The sequence below is a fragment of the Lichenostomus cassidix genome, chromosome 2 (assembly GCF_008360975.1).
Source record: "Lichenostomus cassidix isolate B80296 chromosome 2, HeHo_3.0, whole genome shotgun sequence".
Taxonomy (NCBI): Eukaryota; Metazoa; Chordata; class Aves; order Passeriformes; family Meliphagidae; genus Lichenostomus; species Lichenostomus cassidix.
Window position 1 is genome coordinate 79,897,654 of NC_139482.1, and position 27,999 is coordinate 79,925,652.

A 27,999-nucleotide genomic window follows, 5' to 3' on the forward strand; every position below is an offset into this window, starting at 1 on the left:
TATAATGGGATGTATTTCTTTTTAGATAATCAACTGATTATTTCTGCCAAAATGTTGATGCAAGGTCTGGATTTGTCTTAGTTTTTAAGCTATTTCCTATGTAAATAAGTGCACCATATCTTGGGGAGGGCTGTAGTAGCTATGAGTCAGTGCAGAGTAAACAGCAACATCTGTAAGGAAAAGAAAGGCAGTTGTGGGAATTCAGAATATCCACCTCTTGATCACAGGAGCAACTTGCACATAATGGGGAAGGATGATAAACAGAAGAACCCAACCCGACAGCTCCTTCACACAGAGCAAAGAAATGCAATGCCTGTGCAAGATGTGCCCCTGGTGTGTCTGTATTGCTTTGTGTAAAGGCCTCATATTCTTTGTTTGCTGGAAATGAATGAGGCAGACAGCTCGCAGCTCTGGGACTGTAAGGTTGTCTGCATTGCTGTCTTGGTGAGGAGGAGTTTGTGGTGAACTTGGAGAGGAACTGAGAGGCTGACAGTCTCTGCAGGCTCTGGGCAGTCAAGGTGACATGCATTTGGCCATGATAGAGAGAAGGAAAAATCACGTCAATGAGAAGATCAGGGAGAATATATCTCTCTGTTTCTATTGATGTCTAAGTCAGTCTGTCTTGAAAGCTTGCGCAGTGTAAGTATAGAAAATAAAGAAGCCTAGATACATTATTTTAGTATAGACTGTAAGATCTAGCTCTGCTTAAAAGGATTCAGGAATATTTCAGCTTTTTTTTCATAGTGGTGCAAAGATTTGAAGCTGTGCTGAGAATTCTTCCTTGGCTTCCTTATAATTTGTGCCGTTACTTGTGTAGGGATGGTTACAACTCTCTTCATCATAGAGTCATAGGATCATAAAATGGTTTGGATTGAAAGGCATCTTAAAGGCAATTGAATTTTAACATCCTCTCATGGGCAGGGACACCTTCCAGTAGACCAGGTTGCTCAAAGCCCCATCTAGCCTGATCTTGAACACTGCCAGGGAATGGCATATCCACAGCTTCTTTGGGTAACCTCCTCCAGTGCCTCAACACCCTTTCTGTATCCACATTCATCTAGCTACCTCTGTCTTTATTATCCTAGAGGGTAAGAGAAAGTAATTTCAGATAGAAGTCCAGTAATCCTTCTTGTCCTCACTGTAATACCCCACAATGTACTTTTCCAATCCACGATTCTTCTTTTCCTACATGTTCTTTCTGTTCAGAATTTCAGTGGAGTTGCTGCCTGTAAAAGGGGATCATCTGCTCTACCTTAGGTGAAATCCCCAGCCCTGCAAATACAGGGCACAGACACCGTTTGGGGAAAAACATGCTCTATATTTTTACCTTCTTATTTCTGCCACACGAAGGTAAGAAGTTTCCATCACTTCAAAGGGAGAGAGCTTTTCCTCTTGGTGTTCTCCAAACCCTACTTCCTAGATGACAGAAGAAGGTTTCCCCATGAACTGGAGGAAAACCTCTCACCTGCTGATCTTATAGCAGCAGAAAGATAGGGGAAGAGGCATGGAGTTTAGGGACCAGAGCAACCAGACAACACAAAACTTGTAAGCTGTTATGAAAGGCAGACTTCTGATGTGTAACGTGGCAAAATATGAGGGGTCTCAAGGAGGATGAATTTGTTTGCTAGAAAGATACAGGAATTAATTCCAGTGCTCCAGGCCTATATGGTTTCTGTCAAGCTGTCTGCCAAGGTGAAGGGAACAATATTGAATTAATTGGGCCAGTTTGTGTGGGAGAGCAGGACTAATTAGGACTATGTGGACATGGAAATATAGATGGTAAATCATGTATGGTTAGGGAACTGAGTCAATTAGGAGCCTGCATTGGAGGGGCTAGGGGATTGTCCAGTTATAGGACTCTTTGTTGCTTTGGGGGAATGGAAATGCTTTTTTTTTTTTTTTTTTTTAAATAATAAGGAGGCAGAACAGGATGAAGTAGGTACAGCAGAGAAAAACTTGAAAGGAAACCTATGCCTATGTTCTCTCCTCTTCCTCCATCTGAAATTCTTTTCCCCCTCCCAGGATTCCTGTGCTTTTTCCATCTTTAATGCAAAGGTCGTAGAAAATGGCATAAAAGATAGAACGTGCCTTGCCTTCTTCCCAAACTCAAGTGCCAACGTCCTCCCTTCCATTTCCACACAGTGGCATTAAATACATAGGTTTGGGGTGTGTTCTTTTATGTTCTTCCTTTGTATAAACTGTAGTGGTGGGGAGAAGAAGAGCTATAGATGAGCCACCTCAGCAAAGGGTTGTCTTCCCCTACTGAAGCAGACTATGTGAAACATTTTTCCCCATTATTGAGATTGCTAATTTACCCATTTCCAAATCAACCTGCTATGCAAATTCATATGCAGTTTTTCTCTGGGAGACTTGGTGTTAGCAAATAGAGATTCTGTTTGTATATGCTCAATCATACATACTTGTTTCTTTGTGTACTAGGACTTTGAACTTTATGACACATTTTGTTATGCAGTAAAATTTGCTTTAATTGTGTTTGTATAAATGTGTTCAGAAGGCCCTCTGGCCCAGTCTAAGGAACACAAGTATTACAATATTATTATAGTAATCAGAGGCCTTAAGTTTTGCAATGTAAAACAACTTACAACTACGTGAAAAGAAGATTGAGGCATTAATATTCTCTCAAAATGAAAGAGAAAAGGAAACACTCGTAAAATAAGAAGCAAGCAACAGCAGGTGTTTTATATTATGCTCTGATAATATTTTTCTCTCAGATTAAGAGCCCTAACTACTGGGCTCTTCAATTCCTAGGAGGTACATTTGGCAAAACCTCTAGACTTCTAAAATCCTGATTTATATGTACATATGCATGTTTTAAATATGCTTTCTCAGTACTATAAAACCAAGAAAGAAAGAAAGAATGAAAAAAAGATAGATAGATTATCAGCCCTTCTCCAGATTTTAGTGGGCCACGAGTCTCCCCATGCAGGTGGGCGCATGCTGCTTGGCCACTCAGCCCCATCCTGTGGAGGACCTGATGTCTTCCATTGGTTCCCCTCTGCGTTACATTTCCTGAGCTCATTCGCAGCTGTCTCCATTATTCACAGCTCTGAACTGATGAAAGGAGAAAAGAAAACATGTGTTTTATCTGTCTGTGAACTGTGAGAAGGTTTCAGGCGGGCGGCGGGCAGGGAGCTGTGGAGATAGTGACCCTTGCTGTTGCCTTGCAGGAATGTCAGCTCTGCTGGAGAGGAGGCCCGCAGAAGAATGAGGGAGTGTGATGGCCTGACAGATGCATTGCTGTACGTGATCCAGTCTGCTCTGGGGAGCAGTGAAATTGATAGTAAGGTTTGTCATCTTTGTCTTTTCAGCAGCAAATCCAGGTATTCAGGGTACATGGGGACTATAAAGAGACAGTTTTTTCGTTATTTTTTTTAATGCATTGTGAGGAATGTCTTCGCAAAGCATAATTTAGCCCATCTTTTCCTTTTTCTTCTGCTGAGCTGTTTATTTTAGTGTACTAAGCATTGTATTTGTGTCTACCCATGTAGTGTGCACAGGTAAGTATGTCATCCTCTAAATTGAATTATTGAAGTAGAAAATATGATACTGGTTTAAGAAGAGCAAATATATCATATTCCATGTAAAGTTCCTCACATTGCTCTGCCAGTTTTACCTTAAAATTGATTTTCGGTACCCAGTATGAGACACAGCTAACAGTGAGGTAGGCTTAGAAGGCAAACAAGCCAAGAAAAATTGGGCAATTAATAGGCAGTTTTGCAGTAAAACCAACATAGTTTCATCTTTGAAGAGGGTCATTGAATGCTTTCTGTAACAACTGTGTTAAGATGCCTCATTATATCAACTTTACTTCTCTTAAAATACTAGGATATGAACAAGCTTGTCCAGAGGTGAAAGGCACTTCCTAATTAAAAAGACTCCAAGCATTTACAAATTGAAGATTTGTAATACATTAAAGTATTCCAGAGAAGAAGAAAAAGGCCAGTTTCTTTTGCTTTCAGTATATGGTGCTAAATTAACTACAGTTGCTGCTCTAGGGCAACCTTGGTCCATTTGCAAACTCCTAGGAATTGCGGGAGAGCAGCCTTTCATGCAGCAAGGTTTTAATGCCTACTGGGTTTGTATTTCCAAATAATACTTCACAGAGTTAGCCATGGACCTCCATGGATTTATAGATTTGAGAGGGATGATCTCCAGGCGTCTCTGGTCACCAGCTGAATCAAATAGATGGAATTTGCTTGTCAATTCAGGGGGCAGAGAGAGGAATTAAGAAAGGCTCATAGCATGAGATACTGGGCTAACACCATGGCTTTGTTTTCTTTAAAAAGAAACAAAAACAAAACAAAAAAAAACCAACCAAAAAAAACCCCAAAACAAGACAAAAAACAAACAAAAAGCCCCACACACCTTCAAAACACCCCAAAAATCCCACAACCCATTAGTTTGCAAGCAATTTTCCATTAATAGTTTAGTAGAGGGATGCTTGGAGAACATCCACCCACAAGGCAAGCACCACACCTGGCAGCAGCGTCTGGGGCAAGGTTGGCTGTCGCCAACCTCCACTACCCCACCCAGACACTTCCTGCAGAGCAGTCCCCAAACACTGGAGGGTTTTTATCTTCATTAGCTTCAGCATAGTTTAAAAGTAGCTAGAGTAGAAATACTAGTGAACTTGAACTTAGCCCCCTTATGATGAAACTGAAAGCAGAATAAGGAGTACAAGGATCCTCGAAAGTCAAGAAGGAGTGAAGTCTGTCCAACTGTGTGGTTGGAACCAGCTGTCTTGGCTTGTAAAAGTTCACCTTGGTATTGAAGGTGTTGGTTGCATTTGAGCCTTGGAAGTTTGCTTACCAGTTTTTAGTTTAAGATAACATTGTCGTCATAATGAACTCAGCTTATGTTTTCCACAAAATTAGAATTTCAAATGCAAAAACTATGATATGTGAAAAGGAAAATTAAAGCTTGGGATCCTAAAGAACAAATGCAAAGCTTCAACTTCAGTATACTGTATCAAAAGTGAATAAAATTCCTGTGTGATGATGTTTGAAAGAATCAAAGGGGCAGCAAACTTTAAAAAATATTTATGGTCACTGTGATGTTTGCAAAGCTTTCAGCTATGAAAGGTGCCCTAAGAACACTTTCTAGACACACAGACACACAAATGCACATATATATTTCTACATGTGTTTATGTATTTGACAGAAATTTCAACTTAGTACAAGTGTATTGTGAAATTGTGAAATTTCATCTGTTAAAAAATGGATAAATAAGTGTTCCTATGTAGATGAATCTGAATTCAATATCACCTCTGGAACTTGGTGTCATGACAAAAAATGTGTGCTGAATGCACACCTGGCAGGAGCTCATGCCATACATGAAAGTAAAGGAAGTTCCATGTGTTTGCCTCACTGGTGAATATGGCAGAATACGATAGAGCTGAAAGCCTCACAATCATTCCAATCTTTGTTAATGGAGCAAAAGAGCAGGGTTGTAGTGGCTATTGCTTTTTATGTCTGTGGAGCATTAGGAACAGTTGAAATAAATATAAATAGATGGAGAATGGCTTTTTTAACCATGCTTTCCTTGCATGCGGAAAATTAAGCTCATACCCTTCTTATTAGGGATAATCAAACCAAACTGAAGCAGCTAAAAGAGTAGGTTTCACATCTACACTGAACTTCTTTTAGACCTGCAGAAATCAGGTTGAATTACAAGTGAATTTTCCTCCACTGGGTCTCATCCATTTATGGATTCCTGCTTGCATCTTCTACAGAAGGCACAACCTATTAGGGGGATAAATGGATGAGAGGGAAAGGCTGCACACAAGATATCTGACTGCAGCCTGGCTAGAAGCAGTAAAAGCAGCAAGACTCAGATTTCTAGTCCTCCTTCTGGGACTGGATAAACATCATCTCTTCATGCTACAAGTACTTGTGAAATGGAACTCAAATCCAAATTTTATGGTAATTTACATAGAATTTATGCCAGAAAAATACTTATTTCTGGCTTTAAAAGGACAAAACCAATCCCAGAATCAATTGCCGTTTTCTGTTTGTAGCATTTTCTATTCACTGAGGTGGTAGTTCGCTGACATTCGGAGTGTTCAGGTTCTCTTGATTACTTTTTTACCTTGACATTTGTTTCACATGGGGCTCCAGCATAAAATTCAGAATGACAGTAAAAAAACTCCCAGAAAAATGTTGTCCAGACTACTGATTTGTTACCATAAAAATTTCTGAATCTCTTAAACTGTGATAACCCAGGGAGCACTCAAAATGTGCACATAAGAATTATGCTGAGAAAATGCATGTGCAAAGATAGATGAAATTCCTTCTGCTTTGTATTCAGAGTGAGAAAGGAGAGAATTTTAATATTTTCTGGTTTTGTTTTCTGCATTTTTCTTTTTGTCATACTTTTCAGACCGTTGAAAACTGTGTGTGCATTTTGAGGAACCTCTCATACAGGCTAGCTGCAGAAACATCTCAGGGACAGCAGATGGGAACAGATGAACTTGATGGATTACTCTGTGGTGATGCCAATGGAAAAGACGCAGAGAGTTCAGGGTGCTGGGGGAAGAAGAAGAAGAAAAAGAAATCACAAGATCAGGTAATGAAAGTTATTTGCAGCTGCGTTGTGAGTAGTTGAAGTGCCCATCATCAAAAATATAAATAATTAACGCACTGTATTAGAAATTAAATGCATGACGCATAATATAGAAAACTGTTGCACTTGTTAATTAGCTGAGAGCTTAAAGCAGAATATGGCTCTGGAGTAATGAAATCTGTTTGGTTGAGAAAGCTGTACATTATGTGGTGCACTTGGAAACTGTAGTCATGTGTACTCTGTGAATGCCATAAACACTGTAAAATGCTCTTTAAAATGAAGCCATTTCTAATGAAAAGTGTAATCTGCATATAGTTTATACTGTACTTCCACAGAGCCACGTGTGTGTAGGAAGGCTTTGATGCAAACAAACATCAGGCTTATACATATACACTTAACTTGTCTTAAAGTTGGTCTTATACTGTGCCTCAGCATGTTGAGAGAAAACTGTACTGGACTGGATCAAGTAGTATGAGTGAATGTTAAAAAAGCATTTATATTTTATTATATTTAATATTGTTACCAAAGAAAGATTGAAAAGTAAGGTCTTGATTTCTTCCTCAAGTTATTTGACAGGTTATAATTTTGGGTAGGTTGATTTTGAAAGTGTATTTATCTCCTTTTTTTCCCATTAAGAACTTATCATTTGGGGAATACTGACAATTATATTGCAAAGAAAGACTTTGTTGTATCAGTACACATAGTAAATTGCAATGAGAATGGCTACTGATTTATGGGCTTTTTCAAACAGCCTGTGCTGGCAGCAGTTAGTTTTCCACCTCTTCCTACACTTAGTCACCTTTTTGGATTGTAATTTATTTCTGTTTCACATTGCTCAAAGGAAATATTTATTTGAGTAAGCAATTAGGTGCACAGGGTATTTGAATAAATGGTGTAAACAAGTACTGAAAATACTCCTGAGCTCATAAAGCCAAATTGTATTAATGTGGAAAAGTTATGGCACCATTACTAAGCCAAAACTTGGATACTGAAAAATGCAGCACTCATGACTAGTAAGACTTAAATTTCACCTACTCTTGTGGTTAAACACCCCGTCATCAGATAACTTGAATTTATTATAGCCTTTTGTTGGGATTCCTGTATTAGGCTACAGTGAGATTAAAAGTGTCAAAGCAAACTAATTTTACCCCATAAAGCAGTCATCGTCCCTGTTCCTGAATTAACACTTCTCACACACTAGGCTTGCAGTTATTCAAAGTGCAGGAGCAAAAAATAGCATGTCTGGATATGAATGCGTCACACTGCAACTTGGCTTGCTCTTTGATGTTCTGTTTACTAACACATGCACACACATTCACTATCTAAAGTCTTTTTTAAGTCTTCCTCTTACATTTCTTGTGTGACTTTTGGATCTCAGAGTCATACTTCTAACTCTGTTCTGTTGACTCTTTCAGTATTCCCATAGGGCATCTCTGTACTTTAACAGTTCCCTATAAAACATTTTTTTGCTCCTCCAGGCCAAAGAGCTGAGCTCTTCTGGCGGGTTACCTTTACAATGTACATGCTTTTGCTGGCTCTTAGATATCTTTTGTCTGTGTCTACAAGTGCTCATTGTCAGCACACGTCATGGTAAAGGTTTCCTCAGAGCTGTTTGTGTTTGCCTAATAAAAGAGTTTTATATAATTTTTAAAATCCAAAGAAAAGTAAAACAACACACATATTGTCAGGTTAATAATCTCTGAGCTTTTCTGTGCCAAGGATGTAAATTTACTCTTCTTAGAACTGATTCTGTTGTGCATAGGACTGCTTTGCCTTAAAAGTAGTAGAAATATTTTTCTAATTATGTTTCCTTTTTTCATCTAATTTCCATTAAATCTGGACATCCTACTTCATCTTGCCATATTCTCGCATGTGGATACTATTCAGGTCAAGAATTTTAAGGGAGCCTTGTGAGCCTTCTTCTTATTTTCACCCCATAATCCTCAATGTTTGTTGAACACGTGAAATATTTTGAAGTATATTATAAAATTAATACATTATCAAGTTAACTAGTATGCCACTAAAAACAATAGGAGCAAGGTCACCGTTCCAGAAACAGCTCTCCCAAGTTAACCTCAAAAATGGAAAAGAAAAACAATATTTTTCATGTAACCACATACATATTAATAACATAACTCAAACTATTATAAAGGTAAATGTAACTTTTTTGTCCATTTATTTTGCAAAAATAAGTAGAGAAGTATGTTCAGAGGAGCTTGTTCAGTTGTGGACACAATTGTCCAACTGTGTAAAAAATTATGTTCTTTCTGCTTCTTTGTCTTTGTGGTTGTTTTAATATTTGCAAATTTTATGTTTTCAGGCAAAGCACAGGGCACATCCCTATCAGTTGTGACACCTCAGTACAGGGGAGTAGTATCCAGTCTGTGGTTGCTACATTTTATGTGCCCAGAAAATATCTGTTGAGCATATTGGTATATTTCCCTGTTTTGGCAGTACATGGGGTTTTTGAGTAACAAAATTGCTGTTTCAGTCTTCCTCAGAAGTTAAGATTTACGCAACAGTGTGGAGAAAAAATACGTTCAGATTTTAGTGAATGCAGTTTGGAAGTTTTCCTATTACACTATCATCACTGTAACTTAGTTTCTTCCTTATTACATATATTTACTTGAACTCCATTTATGCATTTATGAGGTAGTCTTTAAGTTTTGAATAGAAGTGTTAGTAAAAAAAAACAGTAGCAAAACCATTGTAGTTGCAAAAGAAAAAGAGATGTATCATTTTAGACAAAGGATGTGGATTAAGCTACAGTTTTCCATACTTAAAAAAAAGCCCCTCACAGAGCTGGGGAGTTTGTTTCTTAAACCATAAAACAGGAAAAAATTGATATTAAAGTCAGTTTCTCATGGGTTTTCTCTATAATGAAAGTAGAAGTTAATTTCTTCTTTTTTATGATTTAGGAAGCAATTATCCCAGTTTTTCTAGGTTATGTTTCAGTTGTAGTCACAAGTAAGTTATTTGAAGAGAAGAGCAGAATTAAGTGGTAGTATAAAATGTGGCTTCTTTCAAAGGGCTTTCAAGAAAAAACTGGAATTTATTTTTTATTAATTACATCACTTGTCTATACCAATGGCAACTTCTGTACATCTTGAAATCAAGTAAGAGATGTGTCTTTGTTCAGATCATAGGTCTAATGACACCTTTCAAATTACTTTACTTAAGGAGTTTCCTTAGGATCAGAGGAAACAAGTGTTCTCCTCAATTCAGAATAAAGGTGGGTGGTGTAAAAGAGCCCACAATCATTTCACTAGAGCTGAGAGAGGTTCCTGAGACATCTGCTTTGTCACACAAATTCAATGTTAGAAGAGGCCTAAACCTGCTAAAGGTTTGTAATAAAATCTAGGTATAGCACTGGTTTTATCTATGAAAAAACAGAAAGCAAAACTTCTGTTAAGGTCTCAAGAAAAATTAGTGGGACTCAACCTGACTTCTCTCTCAAACCTCTAAGACTGTAATTCTCTGCTGTCAGTGTTGTTCGTTAGTTTTTCTGTGCTGCTTACCTGCGATCAGCTGGTACTGAACCCTCACCCCAATAAGCTCTCCAGCCACAGAGCCTTCATCTCTGACTAGGACCTTGCAGACATCAACCTCTCTGCCTTGTATTGTGTCACTCTTCAGATGGAAACTGGTCTTTCCATTGTTGTTCATGCTGCTGGAATGCTCACTGCTACCAACAGGTTTATTCTTCAAGCTGTATGAGAAACAAGGATTATGACAAAAAGCAGTTAGAGAAAATAGGGTGTATGGTCCAATTTCAGTAGAAAAACATCAGGGAGTTGTCATTAATCCTTATTTTATTTCTTGTTATGCAGCCCATTATGTATACATGTGGTGCTATTTCATCTCTTTTCCTTTCTTGCCTGAGAAAAACAGGTTGACTTCTTGGCTTCATGCTCCTCTCAAGTTCCCCATCCGTGATCATTCTTGTCAAACCAGAATCTAGCCCAAAGTCTGTTTTTTGATTGGAAGCGACACTTCTGAAATGAGCCTGACCTTCTTTTTCACCTTCTGTCAGGAGCCTTAAGGTATAACAGCAACATTTCAAGATATATATCATTAAGAATTGACTGGCACACCTCTTCAGCATGCTTGCTAAATGGCCTATAAATTCTTCTATCTAGGTGAAATAGCAGGTTTAAGGCAATAAAACTTCAAAAAGCATAAAAAATAAACCTGCCAGATATGTCTTTTCATGTGGTGAGACCACTGTTTTACCAAGTGGTCTCTACCAAGACCACCAAGTGGTGTACTCTACCAAGCCACACCAAACTAATAAGCACAGAAACAGAGATATGGTGGTGGCTCCTGCATTTAACCTATAATTTGAGCTGAGATTAGGGATGAAAGGCTGTGTTGCCAGTATGTCCTTGCTCAGAAAGAATACTGTTTCTACTTGTTGCCTCCTTGTCTTGCACAAGGTGGTTATGCCAAGTGTTGAGTCTCAAGAATGAACTATCTTGAGCGATTCCTTACAGAGCTTCTTGAAAACCATTTCTACTTTCTTTCTTGCCTACACAGCATCTTCCCAGATACTCTATGAGCTTCTCAGTGTCATGTATGGCCAATTTGTTTTGAAAGTCAAAACTGCAGGGTTATTAAACATAATTTGAATTTGTCAATTTGCAGAATATACTGCAAAGCCAGTTAGCTTCAGCTTTATGTGGAGAGGAGAAGGGCATGTAGTAACATGCCAGGGACTGTTTTGCCTGAGTTTAGCTCTATCCCCCTTTATTTGGGAGGGGTCTGGTTTTAAGCAAAGACAAAATGCACAAACTGATTTTTTTTTTCGTAGCTAAGCATAATATAAAAAAGTTGAATAAAGGCATTGACAACTATTTAAAGAGTGTAATGTATAAATTAAAGTACAGTTTAGATTTATTATTATCTGAGATTAATTATAATGATTCAATACTGAAATGTTTTGAAAGCATTTCAAACACAATTGTAAATGTTGTTGTATCAAACTGGGGAGGGCACCATTATTTATGCAATGAGATCTGCCCACTCCTACCATACTCCTGTAGGCTCTGTGTCACTTGACACCTTCAATTATATTCAACACCTTTATTTAGGCCTAGATGTCTAAACTCTAGTTTGACTTGATGTAAATAGTGGTATTCCTGCCACCTTTCTATCAGCTGCATGGATTCTCATCATCCCTGAAAGCAAGCTCTGTGACTTTGGTGAGTTTTTGTTGCCGGATTTTTGATTTCTGCTCTTGATGGCATTGGCCAATGCACCTCTTAAACAAAGGTGTACAAAAGAGGTTATTGGACTGACATCTCTAGAGACAACTGGTGGAGACTATCACAGCCACTAAGACATGCAGGATGAGATACCAGTGCCTTCTCAGCAGGCCTGATAGATTAAAAGTCTTTGGCATTTCAGAAATGGTTTTAGTAAGCACTGTGTAATTGCTTTATATGCATTTTGTCACTGCTGCCTCAAGGAGCATAGCTACAGTGTTATCAGACTATACCAAATGTCTAGGATCATTGGAGAGAGGTCCAGATGGTTTTAGAGATTGTTGAGGTTTGTTTTAATTTTTCCTAAATTTTCTTTTTTCAGTATTGGTACTTGGTACAGACTGGGGGAAAGGAAGTATTCATGTGTGATAAATTGAAATAAAACACCATTGTTTTATTATCACAGGAAAATCTATTGTCATGTGATACCTATTTAAAAGCAAATCCCATCAACTTGAGGCTGTTAGTACAAACTCCAAAATTTGCAGAGTGTACTTCTCTTATTGAGTTGAAGCCTTTCCAAGTATTCAGTACTATTGCACTATGAATATGGACTTGCTCTCATTAAAATGGGAAAGAGGTGGTAGATAATCTGGTGTGCGGCACAGGAGAGCATCTCGATGAGTGATCATTTTCTCCTCTCAAAGTTCCTTACTAATACAAAAATTTGGAAAATTTTATTAGAGTACTCTTACTATTGGAAGTCTGTTGTTCTTAAAAGATCTTGGTATTTGGGTTTTTATTTTTCTAGACTTTCATCCTTTCTTTGCACCAGTCTCAGGAAATGAGAGATTTGTATCTCACCCACGTAACAAGTGGTTTGTCAGCTTTGACCACAATATATGTGGGTAATTTCAGCTGAAGGAGGGAAGCCTGGAAGGAATATTTGTTTATGACTTTTTTTTTCCTCCTTAGTATAAGCTAGGAAGAGTAATTGCATGTAGTCATCCTCTTTTTCAGAGGCTCCTACTGCAGCCCCAGTCTATCTCAAATAGACCTTCCTGATCATTCCTGATGCTGCAACAGTACAGTAATTCTTCCAGTAATTTACTGGGTAGAGGTATTTAATGGGTGAGGATGCTGCCTCAGCTCATTAATATTTAGCAATGTCAACTGCAAAGCAACTTCTGTTGTGCCTTAACCACTATTTTAGATATGGACTCTAATACCACTTGGGGAAAATTTTTTTTTGCTCAGGCAATTGATGTTTATGACATACAAAATAAATGAATGAAGATCGGAAAAATCTCCTTTGCCATAGCTTCTTTGCTTACCTGTGTCAGTTCTATGTGCCCTGCAACAGTTGGACTGTACAGCTTCAGGCACTGGTCTCAGCTGCATAAAAGACACCAGAAGCCACCGAGCTCTGCAGGAAAGAGGCTGCCACAGGCACAGCAGGTGTCGTGGTTTAACCCCAGTCAGCAGCTAAACCCACTCAGCCGCTCGCGCAGTGGGGTGGGGGCGAGGAAGAGTAAAAGTGAGAAAATGTGTGGGTTGAGATAAAAATAGTTTAATGGGAAAGCAAAAGCCCTTCATGGAAGCAAAGCAAAGGAAGGAATTCATTCACCACTTCCCATAGGCAGGCGTGAAGACTTCCCATGTTCAGCCATCCCCAGAAAAGCAGGACTCCATTATGCATAACAATTGTTTGGATAAACAAATGCCATCACTCCAAATGCAATCATCCCTTCCTTCTTCTTCCCCCAGCTTTATATTCTGAGCATGACACCATGTGGTATGGAATGTCCCACTGGTCAGCTGGAGTGAGCTGTCCTGACTGTATCCCCTCCCACCTCTTTGTGTATCCCCATTCTCCTTGCTGGTGGGATGGGGTGGGTGAGGAGCAGAAAAGGCTGTGTCAGCGCTGCTCAGCAGTGACTAAAACAGCCCTGAGGTATCAACACTATTTCCATCACAAATCCAAAATATGGCCCCATACCAGCATCTGTGAAGGTAATTAACTCTACCCCAGCAAAAACCAGCATGGCGTGGTAAACAGTGACACCCTCCCTGTGCAGCCACTCAGCTGCTCTGGGCACACACACTGCATCTGAAGAACAGTGCAGGACATTTTCCAGGGCCACTGAATTTCCTGTGCCTTCACTGCACATGCATGTGTGGTACCAAAGAATTTCATCATTACTGTACGGGCTCTGAGGCATCACAGTGTCTTGAGAAAAAGGTCTTCCCTCACAGTTGGTGATAAATTACTGCAAGCATGCTAAAAGTGAGTTGCAAGAAAGGCAGGGAAATGCAGTCTCCCTTTTTTTTTTTTTTAATGTTTTCTCATTATTGGGCAGAATGGCAAAACAACATTAAATATTAATTTATCTGCTAGATCATTTCTAGTGCTTTATATGTACTATCACAGCATGAACATGTATATAGGGCTCTATTTATATCAGCTGATTTTCAGTAGTCCTTGGGTCATAAGAGTTTAAATACCTGAGCATAAAAATAAAAAAAAAAAAATTGTACTTCCACATATGCACATATGGGTGGATCTGGTACATTCGGTGCATTTCATGTACTTTGTCCTTGAAATAATGTAGTAAATACCCTTTGCAAACTCCTCAGTTGCATAATGCATAATTCGTGCAAGTTGGAATGAAACAAGTGAAGACTTGAACTGGTGCCCTTGGACATCTCAAATAATTCATTAGTGAACTTACTAAGGTACAAAGCCTAAACCTGGTGTGAGGTCAGATTTGACCTGTAAGATATGTCTCTCATTTGTTTTCAAAAAAAATCTGACAGTGTAAATGATTGAATTCTGTGAGTTAAAATAAGAAGCAGGCTTTAATGTATTTTTTATGAGCTGAAAAGAACTCATTTCTGGCAAGGCTGGTGATTTATACGGAGGAGAAGGGAGAACTGAGTCACATGGCAGTGAAAACAATCTATTGGTTTAAAGGCAGAAATGTATTGAAAATTTCAAAGGCACAGCCCTGTAATAGTGTCATTTCAAGGCATTGTTTTTCCAGAAGGCATTTGTCCTCTAGTTTCTCAACCATCACTGGGTATTGCTCTGCCAGTTCTTTTAAACTTTGATAAGATTTGTCCAGCATAGTGAGTTTCATATCCGAGCAGCTTTCTGGTTTTTTGGTACCTGCTCATGTGTATTGAATGGTCTCTCCAGCTTTCCACTTCGGCGTTTGTTCTGCTTTAATTTAGAAAAAAAATAGTGGTTTTCATTCTCAAAGGTACTAATCACACAAAACCTTGTTGAAATTGGGTTAGTTGTTATTCGGGAAGACTTGATTGATTGTCCCTTAACATATATATATGTTTTATTTTCAAAGTTAGTGTAAATCAAATTATGATTGATACTTCTGAAAACTAGAGATTCTATGTCTTTCCCAGTGCAAGTATTATTGTGCACTGATAACTATTTAAAATAACTGTTGCAGATTTAAACCAGGAGTTAATTTGACTTATGCTATATGTGTAGTATAAGTTTAATGTTACGGCTCAGATTTTTTATTTATATAGACACAGTATTCTCTAACCCAAGGTACTAAAAGGTTTACTTTTTTTTGTATTACGCAATGTGGACATGTCAGAGGTGTTAGAAAAAATATTTTATTAAAAAGTTAAGGCTTGTTCCTAACTTTTTTGTACTAGTGCCATGAATTATTTGAATCTCTTTATCTGTACAAAACAAAACAAAATCTACAATAAATATATAAGTAGATTTCCATTTAAAGTTTTGCTGAAAGTGCATTCCACATCTTAGTTTTGTTTAAAAGGCAAAAAGAAAGACTGTGTCTTTTCTTTTGAGATGTTCCATACGTAGGTGCAAGTGTTGTGTGCTCCAGTGGAGAGGAGAATCCCTGTTTTCCTGGAATAAAGCATTTATTTCTGGTAAGAGTGGGTTTTGTGCAATAACCTACCTGTTGGCCAGGTTTAAATGTTGTACATTTTGGATATCAGACTTGGGTTCTTTTTTATGGCAAAACTTTGTATGTCATGAGAGGAAAGGTGTGTTTTGTGAAAGTCAATTCTATCGATTGCATCGGAGTCTCAGACCACACAGCTGAACAGCTCCTGCACTGTCATTGTCAGAAGCCAGAAGAATTGTGGATTGAGGAAGACTTGTCACACTTGGGCCTTTCATGGGATGGAGGGCTTGTGGTCTTGAATGATTCAGTTTTCCATTCTGTCTTGTTTTTCCTCTTGTGAGAAGAGAGAGAATGGGAAGAACTGAGCAGGATGTGAAGGGAAAATCTCCCCATGCAAGTTCTAGATTTGCTTCTTTAGATACATTCATTGGGCTTCTGTTCCCACACAGAAAAATACATGCAGTGAAAAGTGTTTTTGTTATGTCAGCTAGCTAAAACATTGGGATTTCTGCCAATCTTGTAGCTCATCTATAAGGAATTTTGAGTAGGAAATTTGGTTCCTCTGTGAAGAATCACATGAGGTGCAAAAATTGAGAACATCTGTTTATGGGCAGATGCCTTCCTAGATGTTAGAGTTTCAACTGAGGCAATTCTCAAGTGTGTTTCACTGTTTTATCCTGACAATCTGATTTGTATTTTTCAACAGTGGGATGGCGTAGGACCTCTCCCAGACTGTGCAGAACCACCCAAAGGAATCCAGATGCTGTGGCACCCTTCAATAGTCAAACCCTACCTCACACTTCTTTCTGAGTGCTCAAATCCAGACACGCTGGAGGGGGCAGCAGGGGCACTGCAGAACTTGGCTGCTGGGAGTTGGAAGGTAGGAATATTAACCCAAATACATATTTCCTCCTCAGTTGGGGAGCAGTCCTAAAGCTGACAGCAGTTTGGTGATAGAAATGTATCTAATTGTTTCTGGTAGTGAAATAACCTTCTGTTTTCATAGAACTATCTGCAGTCAAATTTGAGATAGTATTTCAAGTCCTGAATAGTCGTGTCATAGCAAATGTCAGTGTGCAGTAGTGAAGATCACATCGGTCAAGTCAAGTATGAAAAATTGCCACTGAAAACCAATTTCCAAATTAGGAGAAGCAGTTCTTTATGAACCTGGGTGACAGAGCCATGAAAAATGAGCCAAAAATTGCCACCAGTGGCAATCAAATGAAACCATTTTGTTTTGTCACTGCAGAAACTGGTTGACATTCTGTCTCTTAGGGGAAACCAGAGCACCAGCAGAGCGAGATATGTGAACCAGCACAAGTAATCTTAGCATCTCCTTTTTTAAAAAATAAGACATTATTAAAATACATCCACAATATGATTAAATATATACAATGAGCAAGGAAATGCGCAATCAAGGCACTCTATTCCAGCTAATCCTACTTTTCAATTATATTCAAAAGATCCATTTTTCTTTCATGTATTATTTGCAGTAAGTTGAGTAAAAAATTTAAGAAAATACTTCTAGATTTAGAACAGCTCAGTAAAATTTAAGATATCATTGAACTTCATTTACTTTTTAGGGCAACTTTCCTGATGGTAAACTGGTTTAATTGGGTGAAAGTATTAAGTGTCTAATCCTATGGTGTAACTATAATGCATTGATTTTAAATTAACTCTCAGCAGGAATTTTTCTCATTTACAATGAAAACAGTCATGTATGGAGAAATGCAGTGATCAAAGTTATGTCTCAGAAGGTATCCTGTTGGGTTTTAAGCAGTTGGGTATTTGTATGTGATACGTAAATACCAATTTAATTAGGTATTCATTTTGAAATGGCATCACTGACACAAGAAATTGCTTTATTTTTCCCATAAAGTTTTATTGGAAGTTAGGTTTGCACACTCACTAGTTCTTCCAAGGCATATGATGGTTTTTTGGGTTGGATTTTTTTTTTTTGGAATTGTGTTCCACCAGAGTTGTAAAATGTCTTTGACTGTTCCATTCAATGGCATGTAAAATGATTTAACCAAGTATCTGTTCAGTAATTTTTGTCCTATGTAAGCACTGCGCCTGAAAATCATTATGCCTTTATTATTTTTATGTTGTATACTACTTCAGATGGTGTAATCCTGGCAGAGAAATGCAATAAATGTGTTCTGTCCATCTGGGAATGGGTGTAGTCCTGGTCCAAATGAGAAAACAATGCATTCATGCTTGCCAGGACTAATAGAAGTGCTAAAATCCAAGTAGTGTCCCTTCTCCCATTTCTAATAAATCTGTATACCTGTCATCCTTTAGTTGGCAGAAGTGTACAGGGAGAAGAAGGAAGGCTTTGCAGAGGTCTTTGGCGAGTGCTGGCTTAGAAAAACTGGTTTGGACTTTAATACTATCTGTGCTGATACCATGGGAAAAGCTGAGCTGTTCTCATATTGCTCTATTTTTCTAAAGATTCACCAATTCTATTACAAGGGATGTGCAGACACAGAATGAATATCCTTAATTTCACATGTCATACTAGCCATTTTTGTGAGGGGAATAATCCTCTTTGGGGATTACATAAGCATTGATGTTTCCACCTTTTGACCTCTCCTTTCCACTGCTGCAGTCCAGATATAAAATGACTGAAATAAAAGATAGAAAACTCTTAAAAGAAGAAGTTATTCCTAAGGGAGATTTTAATTTTTTTAGTTCCTGCAACAAACGGTAATTGTATAAAGAATGGATTTTCTTTTTACTTGAATTCTTTCAAGAAGAACTTTATGATAGACTGAAAGAGAGAAGAGCAGAATGCATGAAGATAAGTAATGTTGCTATTAATATTAACAGCAATAGCAGTTGTGGTCTTTTTCCAATTAGCATTATTTTAATGCCAGAAGAATCACAGACTATTTGAGGCACCACGCATACCAGGCATGCTCACACACTGCTGAAGATACAGTCTCTTCTGGAAAAAAATACAATGCAGTTGATACACTTGCATAATTCTTTCCTAGCTGTTTCACCCTTTTGGTTCCTCTGGTACAAAGCTGTCTAATCCTCTTGGGTGACCAAGAGGTAATATTTTTAACACAGGCAGTGCTTAGCCAATGCTATTACAGAGGGAAAGTGAGCAGATAAAAGGAAGCCTGAGTAATTTTTAAAAAATAAAAAGTTATGTGTAGGGGATTTAGATAAATGTCTGCCACTAGAATTAACAGATGATATGTGTCTAAATCTCCTAGACTACTTTGGAGAATTTCAGGCACAAAAAGAAAGCAGCAGTATGTAACTTTAAGGATTAATAGCTCAGAAAGGCTGAAAGTTTTCATTATTTCAGGGAATATAGTTTATCAGTGATACATACACATGAAATCAACACATGCACATGGTGAAACGTAATCTGTAGGACATTTTTAGCGCTGCTTCATGTGCAGGAATTCCTTCTAAAGCCAAATACTAACATAAAAGAAAAAGGTATGACATACTTACATTTACATACAATTTTTCTGTGTCAAAACAAAACACTTCAGACTAAAGTCTTGACATATATTACCCATCTGCATAATGGAACTTGGGTTTTTTTATAATGACTAATGCATTGGTCAGTGCAATTATTATTAGAACAAACACGGTAACAAATCAGACAAGGAGCGTCTTGGTGACAAGTATGTTATGAGAACCAAATGAAAGTTTATCAATAAATCAGGATACTGATTTTGAGGTATGAGGAAGAATATTTTCTATGTGGAAATTTAACCTGGCATAGCTCATGACTGCATGTCTTGACTTTGGTGTATATTCTGGTTTTGAAAAAGACTGGCAGCTTATACACAAAGCAGAACTCATTTTGGAAGAGGCTGTTTCAGATAAACATGGACATTTGTTCATCTCATTATTCTGCATCAAGATGTCATCACAGAAGGAGGACACTGAAATTGGAAGCTGAAGGAGAAGAACCATCTCTGTCATGGAAAATTACATCTCCTCACAGAGGTCTCTTTTTTTATTCATGTGCTTATGTGATGCAACTATGCAAAATAGGAGTGGCCCTTTTGGAATAATATCTGTGGGCACAGCCAAATATGTAAGTCTTTTGGAAAGACTGGACAAATTAAAATTTTCTACATCATTGCCAGGATACCACTCTGCATAAGGTTTAACTGCTGCCTTGCGCAGTGACCTGTGGCACCAGCAGGTGGTCACTGCTTGTCCCCCTCCCGACAGGGTTGGTGACTGCCAGTGATCCACACTCCAAGCACAGTGCTGGATCTGCACCCACCTACCACCTTCTGCAGAGCTCAGCTGCCACCTGGCATGGGGGGGGGGGGCGTTCTGTTTTAGGGAAGTCATTGCTTCCTAAAATATTTTACCTCATCAAATCTTAACCATGGTAATCTCACTGTATTCTAAACACCCTTCAGAAAGAAGGAGCAATATGTGAAAAGCATGGCTGTTGAGTTTGGTTTTACTTCCTTTCATTGCCACTCTAAGATTTTTTTTTTCAAATAATAGACTTTTTGTAGTTATACTTAATATGAACTTGAATTTTAAAGCTGCCTAGAAATACGAAATAAAAAAACTAGGGAAACACATTCCTCATCAATCTTAGCTGGAGTTTTCCCTGACCAAATAAGTTTTGAGACATGCCTTTGGAAGCAGTGCAAACTCTTTTATTTCCCATTAGGTAATGACTTTCATTGGGAGCTCTGTTAGTTTTCTTTGCCACTTAATTTGCATTTAACCAAATTAGTGCAAAAATGTAGAAACAAGAAAAAAGAAGATTTGCTGACTCCCTTAGCTATATTCCAAAGACAATTGCCTGCTTATTAAGAAATCTCTCCCACTACAACCCTTCAAACCAGAAGTTCTTTCTGCAACCCCATATAATCTTTTATTTTAATACCTTGAATTGAAAAAATTACATGGTTCAAAATTACAAGAGTCATCCTGCAAAAGATTATCTTTTTATATGTAGTCTGGCATTAGTACTTTTCCTCAAATGGTGAAAATAAAAGTGGTAAGTTCTTTTTAGTTTTCACCTTGGTCAATCGGCTATTAACACATTAAATCTCCTGAGCCTGTAAAAAGTTATATGCAAAATGTCTTCGAGTTAACAATGTCAAGCATCCAAGGTTATGTCCCTTCTGAACAAAATTACCCTCTCAGGAAGAAAGGAAATATTAGGATGTCTGTTTATTACTGTGTCTGTGTGTATGTATCTGACAGCTGAATTTAGGCTCATCTCAGTTTATCTGCCAGGCATTACTGCAATACTACAAGACCTGTTGCTCTGAACTCGTAAAATCACAAAAGAGCTGAGGTTGGCAGGGACCTCTGGATGTCGTCTGGTCCAACCCCCTGCTTAAACAAGACCACCTAGAGGCAGTTGCCTAGGACCATGTCCAGATGGTTTTCTGAATGTCTACAAGGGTGGAGACTCTACAGCCTCTCTGGGCAACTTATGCCAGTGCTCAATCCCCCTCCCAAGTGAAAAAGCAATCCCTGCTGTTCTGCAAAAGTCCTGTGTTTCAGTTCCTGCCCATTGTCTCCAGTCTCACAATATCGCATTTTCTATTGCATGCAGTTGATAACACAGTGTTGTCACCCAAGCAGAATTTCCTTAGTTTTGTCAAACCCATAAAAATAATTTCCTTATTCATATGATTCTTTAAAAAAAACAAAACTGTCATAACTTACATAGGCAATACCTATCTTTTTAACGAGGAAACAAGATTTACTGTATTTATTCTGGCATGCATTGGGAGAGGCAGCACACCTGCTCTGCCTTGGTTAGTCCTTTCTGTGCACTGAGTCTTCTAGCTCAGTTACTTTACAGGCGTTATGAACTTCCCTCATCTGCTTTAATGGCAGGATGGCCAACTTCCTTTTCCACACTGTTGCTGATACTGGCCAGGATGCCATTGGCCTTCTTGGCCACCTGGGCACACAGTGGCTCACATTCAGCCAGTGCCAACCAGCATCCCCAGGTCCTTTTCCGCTGGGCCACTTTCCAGCCACTCTGCCCCAGCCTGTAGCACTGCAGGGGGTTGTTGTGACCCAAAGGCAGGAGGCATTAGCCTTTCCTCATCCCCTGTCACTGTGTTTCCCCCTGCATCCAATAAAGGATTGAGATTCTCCTTCGCCTTCTTTTTGTTGCTGCTGTATTTATAGAAATATTTTTGTCTTTTACGGCAGTAGCCCGATTAAGTTCCAGCTGGGCTTTGGGCCTTCTGATTTTCTCCCTGAAAACTCAAAACATCCGTATAGTCTTCCTGAGCTCCCTTCTTCCAAAGGGAAGGGAAAAACTCTCCTCATTTATTCCTGAGCTGAAGCAAAGCTCTTTGTTCAGCCAGTCTGGTGGTCTTCCCCACCAGCTCATCTTTTGACATACAGGGTCATATTCCTGTCAACAACAGGAACAATCTTTTAAGATTGCCTGCTTGAAGAATGTCTAGCCTTCCTGGACTTCTTTGCCTTCAGTACTGACTTCCAAAGGACTCTCTGAACCAGTCTCCTAAACAGCCCAAAGTTTGGCCTCTGCAAGTCCAAGGCAGCAGTTCTGCTGATCCTCCTTCTTTCTTGTCCTTTGACTCTGTACGGTGAGGAACAAGTGCTGTTCTTGTGAGACAATAGCATTCCTTGGTTGGTTCTTTTTAGCTCCTGTCCTTTCCATTCCATGTTTGATCATACTGAGCAGGGAATGAGGAGGCTCTTTGGCTAAATAGCTGAATGTCTCTGCCTTTGATCCCTAATACGCAGGTACAATACCCATGTGAGTGGGGTTTGTGGGTCATTGGCTTGACCTCTTGAGATAGACTAGATGCTATCTTGGTCTTTGTTCCTTAGACAGGCAACTGCATTTATTTTGTTAATTCCATGCAAGAGAAATCTGACTCTCATGGGAACATGAGCTCCATTAAGTAAATTATTAGATAAGGAAACTGAAAACATAAAAGGGACCAATTTAGACACAAGGTCAGTGCAGCTGCTTCAAAGAGTAGTATGAGAAAGAGCTTCAAGCTCTTTACCATCCAGACACTTGAAGATAATGAGTAATTATTTTTTAAAGCAGCAGACATCTAGGTTATCAATCTTCTCTTATCAGGCAAGGACATATTGTGGGTTCCTTGCCAGACTTCTGATGACTCTGGTTATTTATGTATTAACCCTTTGGAGTTTCATCAGGCTGCTGCAGTAGAAAGTTTTTTGGATTATAGTGAAAAGGCTTACTTTCATTTTCTCCAAAGTAGTAGTATTATGAATCTTTATGTGATAGGATGCAGAAGACCAGTTACACTATGTAATCAACAAAGGCAAACATTTTAAGTAACCAATGCTTTATTCTGTCAAGAATTCCAATGTTTTATTCTGTCAGGAATTCTTATCTGGGTAGAAACAACTCATAGATGAGGCAGCATCAGTTGTTAAAGGGAAATGTATTGGCTCTATAGGACAGAATGATAGGACAATATTTTTGAAGCAAGACCTGGTGGTGCAAACACTTGTGTCACAGACATCGTGAGGAAATCAACATAGAGATACATATGTGGAATGGGAGCACAGTAGCTCATGGTGGCTTCATGTTCAAAGTGATCCCTTACTGTAAGCAGTTTGAGACGTGTCACTTTTGTCCCAAAAGTGTTATATTAGTTATATTATATTAGTTACAGTGTTTGGAAAACTGATTGTAGAAGTTCTCAGATAATTTTGGATACACAATACATACTTGTACTGCAGAACCAAGAATGATGAGGTGCAAGGGCAGTTCTTTATCAACTTATATTTATGTTTAAGATAACTTCTGTTAACATTGTTTTATTTTTCTCTATTTATTTAACTTTGTACCTTTACCCACTGGATTTTTTTCCTTTCTCTTTAAGCTTGACTAAGGTTGTGGAGCAAGAGAAAAGTAACCAGTTAATGCTTTTCTTTTGTCGCAACACAAAGATACAGAGAACTTGCTGGTAGGCTACCAGATAGGATCACTTCTGAAAGCAGAACACTGCAGTCAGGGGGCAGAAAGTCCTTGGGAACTCTCTGCTCTCTTCAGAAACTGCAGAAACATAACCAAGATTTCAGAGCTTTGCTCCCTGTCAGGTCTGTGACTTCTTAGGGATCCCAGTAGAGTTATTTGAGTAAAGTAGATCTGTAATTCTTTAATATAAAAATATTTTCTTTTTTTCCTGATAGGTGTATTACATTGAGTCTGATCAGACAGAGAGGGATATTAATCTTTGATTACTCATTGATCTTTGATTAGTCAATGTGCAGTTCTCTTTCATGGTCTACTATTTTGCTACTGTTAGCATGGATTCTTTCTAAGCCTTTCCTAGCAGATCTCTAGTCTCTTTCATCTTCCTGATACTCTTGGTAATTTTCTTTGCTTTGTCATGCCTGTTGCCCTGGTTTAGCCTTCATGTTGTAGTTTACATCTCAGCAGTTCCCTTTAATATTCAGTAACTCAATAGTCTTTGGGTCACAGTGTTGAACTGTACCAACGCAGTGCAAATTCTAGTCAAAGCATGATGAAATATTCTGCAGATACTTCAGTAACACTGATGTCAATGGCAGGAAAGTGAATCCATTCAAAATGTCAAGTGCATACAGTCGTTGGTATTTCTTGAATTTTTTTGGGGGGAGACTTATTTTGGGGGTTTTTTTTCTTTTTCATTTTATGGTGGAAATTTCTTCATTGTTCAGTTTGGTCTCCTGTGTTGCTGCTTCATAGGGGAATGAAGAAAACCATATGAAACACTAAAATAAGTTAACTGACAAAATGCTTTTCAATTTTTCTGAAAAATATAACTGAGTTTTATCTAGATTACTTACTCTTTTCTAGAGTTTCAACCTAATATAATCTTAATCCTGGAGGCATTCAGCTGTGCAAACAGTCCTTTATAATAATAACTGACAAACAAAAAATAATTTTCAGGTTTACTGTGTTTTTCTACCTAATTACTGTGATGAAAATGAAAAAGGAACTACTAATGAAAGTGGACACAGAGCTCTACTATGTACCTTCAAAGTGATGTATAGTGGTAATGCCCCCCGAATTCCATTATTGGTAGTGTGTATTCATGCACAGATTGTGGCTCCTGTGCTTGTCTCTGATAATTTAGCCTCCATCTGATACAACAATAATGATTTGATTTTATTTTCTAGCTGCGTGTTCCTACTAAAGTGTTTGCTCTTCCCACAGGAATGCTTTCGCTTTACAAACTGAACAGTTATTTGATCATTGACACTGCCACTGATTTGTGCAGTAACAGGATGATTAAGTGTATTGGCAGAGTGCCTCATTTACTTACTGATAGGCAACAAACCCTTTGTCTCTTTTCTTTTTTATGATTCTTCATCTCTTTGCTTTTATACTTCACTGAGTTCATATTAGCAATTGACCCAAAATGTGGAAGTGCAGTCACATTCCACAATGGCTTTAGGCAAACGGAAGGATCATCAGTATACACAAGAATGAATCAATTTTTCCATTCTCTGCAATAATAAAATAGCCTTTTGAGGCATCTCAATTTGAGCTTTCCTGAAACCCGCACAGCGCAGCATAATTGCTTGCAGAGACTTGTCCTAATTGGCAGCTTAAGGAGAGAGAACCAGACAGTTCTTACTACTTTCCACTTGGAAAGTTCTCCAGAGACTGTTGAAACAATTAAAAGCATTTCTCTCTTTCTGCCTAAGGTTCATGACTTGAAACAGCAGATGAAATGATAGCAAATCACGCATTGAGGAGTCTGTGAACTCTTCCTAAAGTGGATGACATCCTCTGGAAAAAGATAGCTTGGGAGGGAGAGGAGTACACAGGGGAGAGGAGAGGTTTTGTACATACTTTTGTGTAATTCTCCCATTGTTTTATATGTATGTGTGCATATGTGCATCTGTAAAACATTATATCTAGATCTTTCCCCTGTGAACGCTTTGGAACTGTATTTTTTACTGTTGTGATCAAATTAATTGGTTCATTACAGATCCTGAAGTCTTGCGTGTCATTTATTCAGTAAGGAGGTTTATGTTTTCTCTTTTTTTCATACTGAGTTGTTTCAGTGTTTCTCCTACATTGTCTCCTACTCTCCCTAGGGTTAAAAGCAAAACATTCCCTAATTTGTTACTTTCAAACTTTTGGGTTGGAATGGATGATGAAAATACTAAATCCCAAGAAGTCTTTTGTAAACCTGGCTTTATGAAACAAGTGCTTATGTTTTCCCTTGGTAGCTGACTGAAAAAAAAAAAAAATCAAAGGAAAACTGTTTACTGAGGTTTTAGTATGGAGGCTTTTAAAATATAGTGAATAATCTAAAGGATCATTTTTGATTCTCTATGGTATTGAATAGACATAGATAAGCTTTTTTTCTCTCAAAACAAACACCCTCACTGATTCCCCATGTAGTCCATTTTGGAGATGCTACATCTGTGATGTACTTCTGCAATGAACGACAGCATCTTTCAGAATACTGTCTGCTAGCTTGAACTCTCACCTCAACCAGACAGACTCGCTTCTTTCTCAAAATATTCTCACTGCTACCTTGAACTCTCACGCTGGCAGTCACCCTGTAATCACAGCAGACACAACAGATGCCTCCCCTGGGAGACACGAACAAAATACAGCATTTTTTAAGTGCAAAGAGGTATTGCTCATTTCCCAGCTGCAGGTGAGAATGTGTCTAACTGGCAGGTAAATACATATTTATTCAACCGGGAAGGTTAGAAATATTTGTTTGTTGTTCTCATAGCATCCTTTATATTGAACATCCCATTAAAATCAATGTATAGGAAAGAAATGTTTTCAGGAAATACTTCCTGTTTAACTCATTGATCCTTAAGATGTGTTTTAAGTTTTATCTGATGATCATCCTTTATACTGGTCCGAGAGAAGAGACTGGAGGAGAGAGCATAGAATAAGATCAACCAAGAGTCCAGCTGCACCTAAGTCCCACCTAAGCTGTTTGCTTTGCTGCAGAAGATAACAGCACATGTACATGTTAGACATATTATTGTGCTCAGGGGTGCTGAGAACCCCTTGTTCCCTTTAACTGACCAGAAAGCTTATCACTAGACCATTATCACTTTCATCTACAACAAAGTCCAGCCAACTGGCTTTTGTTGTGTACAGTTACTACAGAGGAGAATTAATTTAAAAATATTATTTAAATGCTGGTTTATTTTCCTTTTTCCTAATTTCCTCTGAATTATATTGCCTGGAATGAATTTGCACTCCAGACATTGCAGCATTGTAGTTCTTGTCTATCTCCATATCCGCTGTTCTTATGATAAGTATATATTCTGGGTTTTGCTATTCAGGGCATATATCTATTATGTAAACAGATGCTTTTAAAATAAGCACTTCAGCTGTGGTAAGTAGAGGCCATATACAGGGGTTAAGCATGGTCTGCTGACAGTTAATGTGCTGAACTTTTTTGGTTTTACTCTGGCTATGGAGTAATGCTATTGCAATGTAATTATTCTTTACAGTGGTATGTATTTGGCAAAAGAGAAGGGCCAGCTAGATCAGAAAATCCTAAGGCTTATCATCCTAGTTTCTGAAATACTTGAAATATTTCAAAAGCAGAGGCCTTCCAGAACTTGTCTTCACCTTCTAGGTACAATGGCAAGATAAGCATCCATACCATAGCACTGAAAGGAGGGACACTCTCTGCTCCAGTAATTTCCTTTCAGCTGTCAGTACAAGAGGCATTAATGCAAACTTCATGAAAATTCCAGAGAAGAGATCATCATGAAGTGGGAAGGAATGTGTGCTTAGGGACGTCTTGTCTTGAAGTGGGCTATGCTGAGACCTGTACATCCTGCAGGTGTCCAAACATCTTAACTTTAGCAATACCTATATACTTTAAACTCACAAGGTCACAGTTGCTGTCTTGTTGACTTGTTTTGCAACTGCTTGAGATAACAGCAGAATGGAAAAGAAGGTACTAGAGCTAATCTTTCATCGCTTCATGTGCTGGGAACCCCAAGGTGTGCAGCATTGGATGGACCTCTTAGTCACAGCTCACTGCACAGATTCCTTGTCCACTGGCATGATAATCTTTAGAGCTTCTAGAGGTTTTCTTAGAAGTAAACAACTGTATTCATCATCTCTACTGCCAAATAAAAAGAATGTTTACATGAGAATATGCTGCTTGCTTTGATGCAAAGACAGGGCTGTGCCAGTGGTGTCATGACCAACTGTCAAGTGGGAGATGCCTTGCACGGGGTTTATCCTGCAGCCACGTGATGCCTGCAGCCAGGCACAGCACAGGTCTGCACTGCCCTCAGGTCAGCTCTTGAGGGTACCTCAGTTCGGTGTACAATAGTATTCCAGT

General features: G+C 38.5%; 1 protein-coding gene across 5 annotated transcripts in view; it reads left to right on the plus strand.

Moving 5' to 3' along the window:
* The window catches only part of CTNND2 (catenin delta 2), a 638,189-nt gene that overhangs the window by 539,148 nt on the left and 71,042 nt on the right, over window positions 1-27,999 (plus strand). For all 5 annotated transcript variants that reach the window (XM_085052133.1, XM_085052132.1, XM_085052134.1 and 2 more), the window contains 3 exons: window positions 3,189-3,306; window positions 6,400-6,585; window positions 16,395-16,568. In XM_085052133.1, coding sequence (XP_084908259.1) covers window positions 3,189-3,306; window positions 6,400-6,585; window positions 16,395-16,568 — 478 coding nt within the window. The remainder of the gene's footprint in view (window positions 1-3,188; window positions 3,307-6,399; window positions 6,586-16,394; window positions 16,569-27,999) is intronic.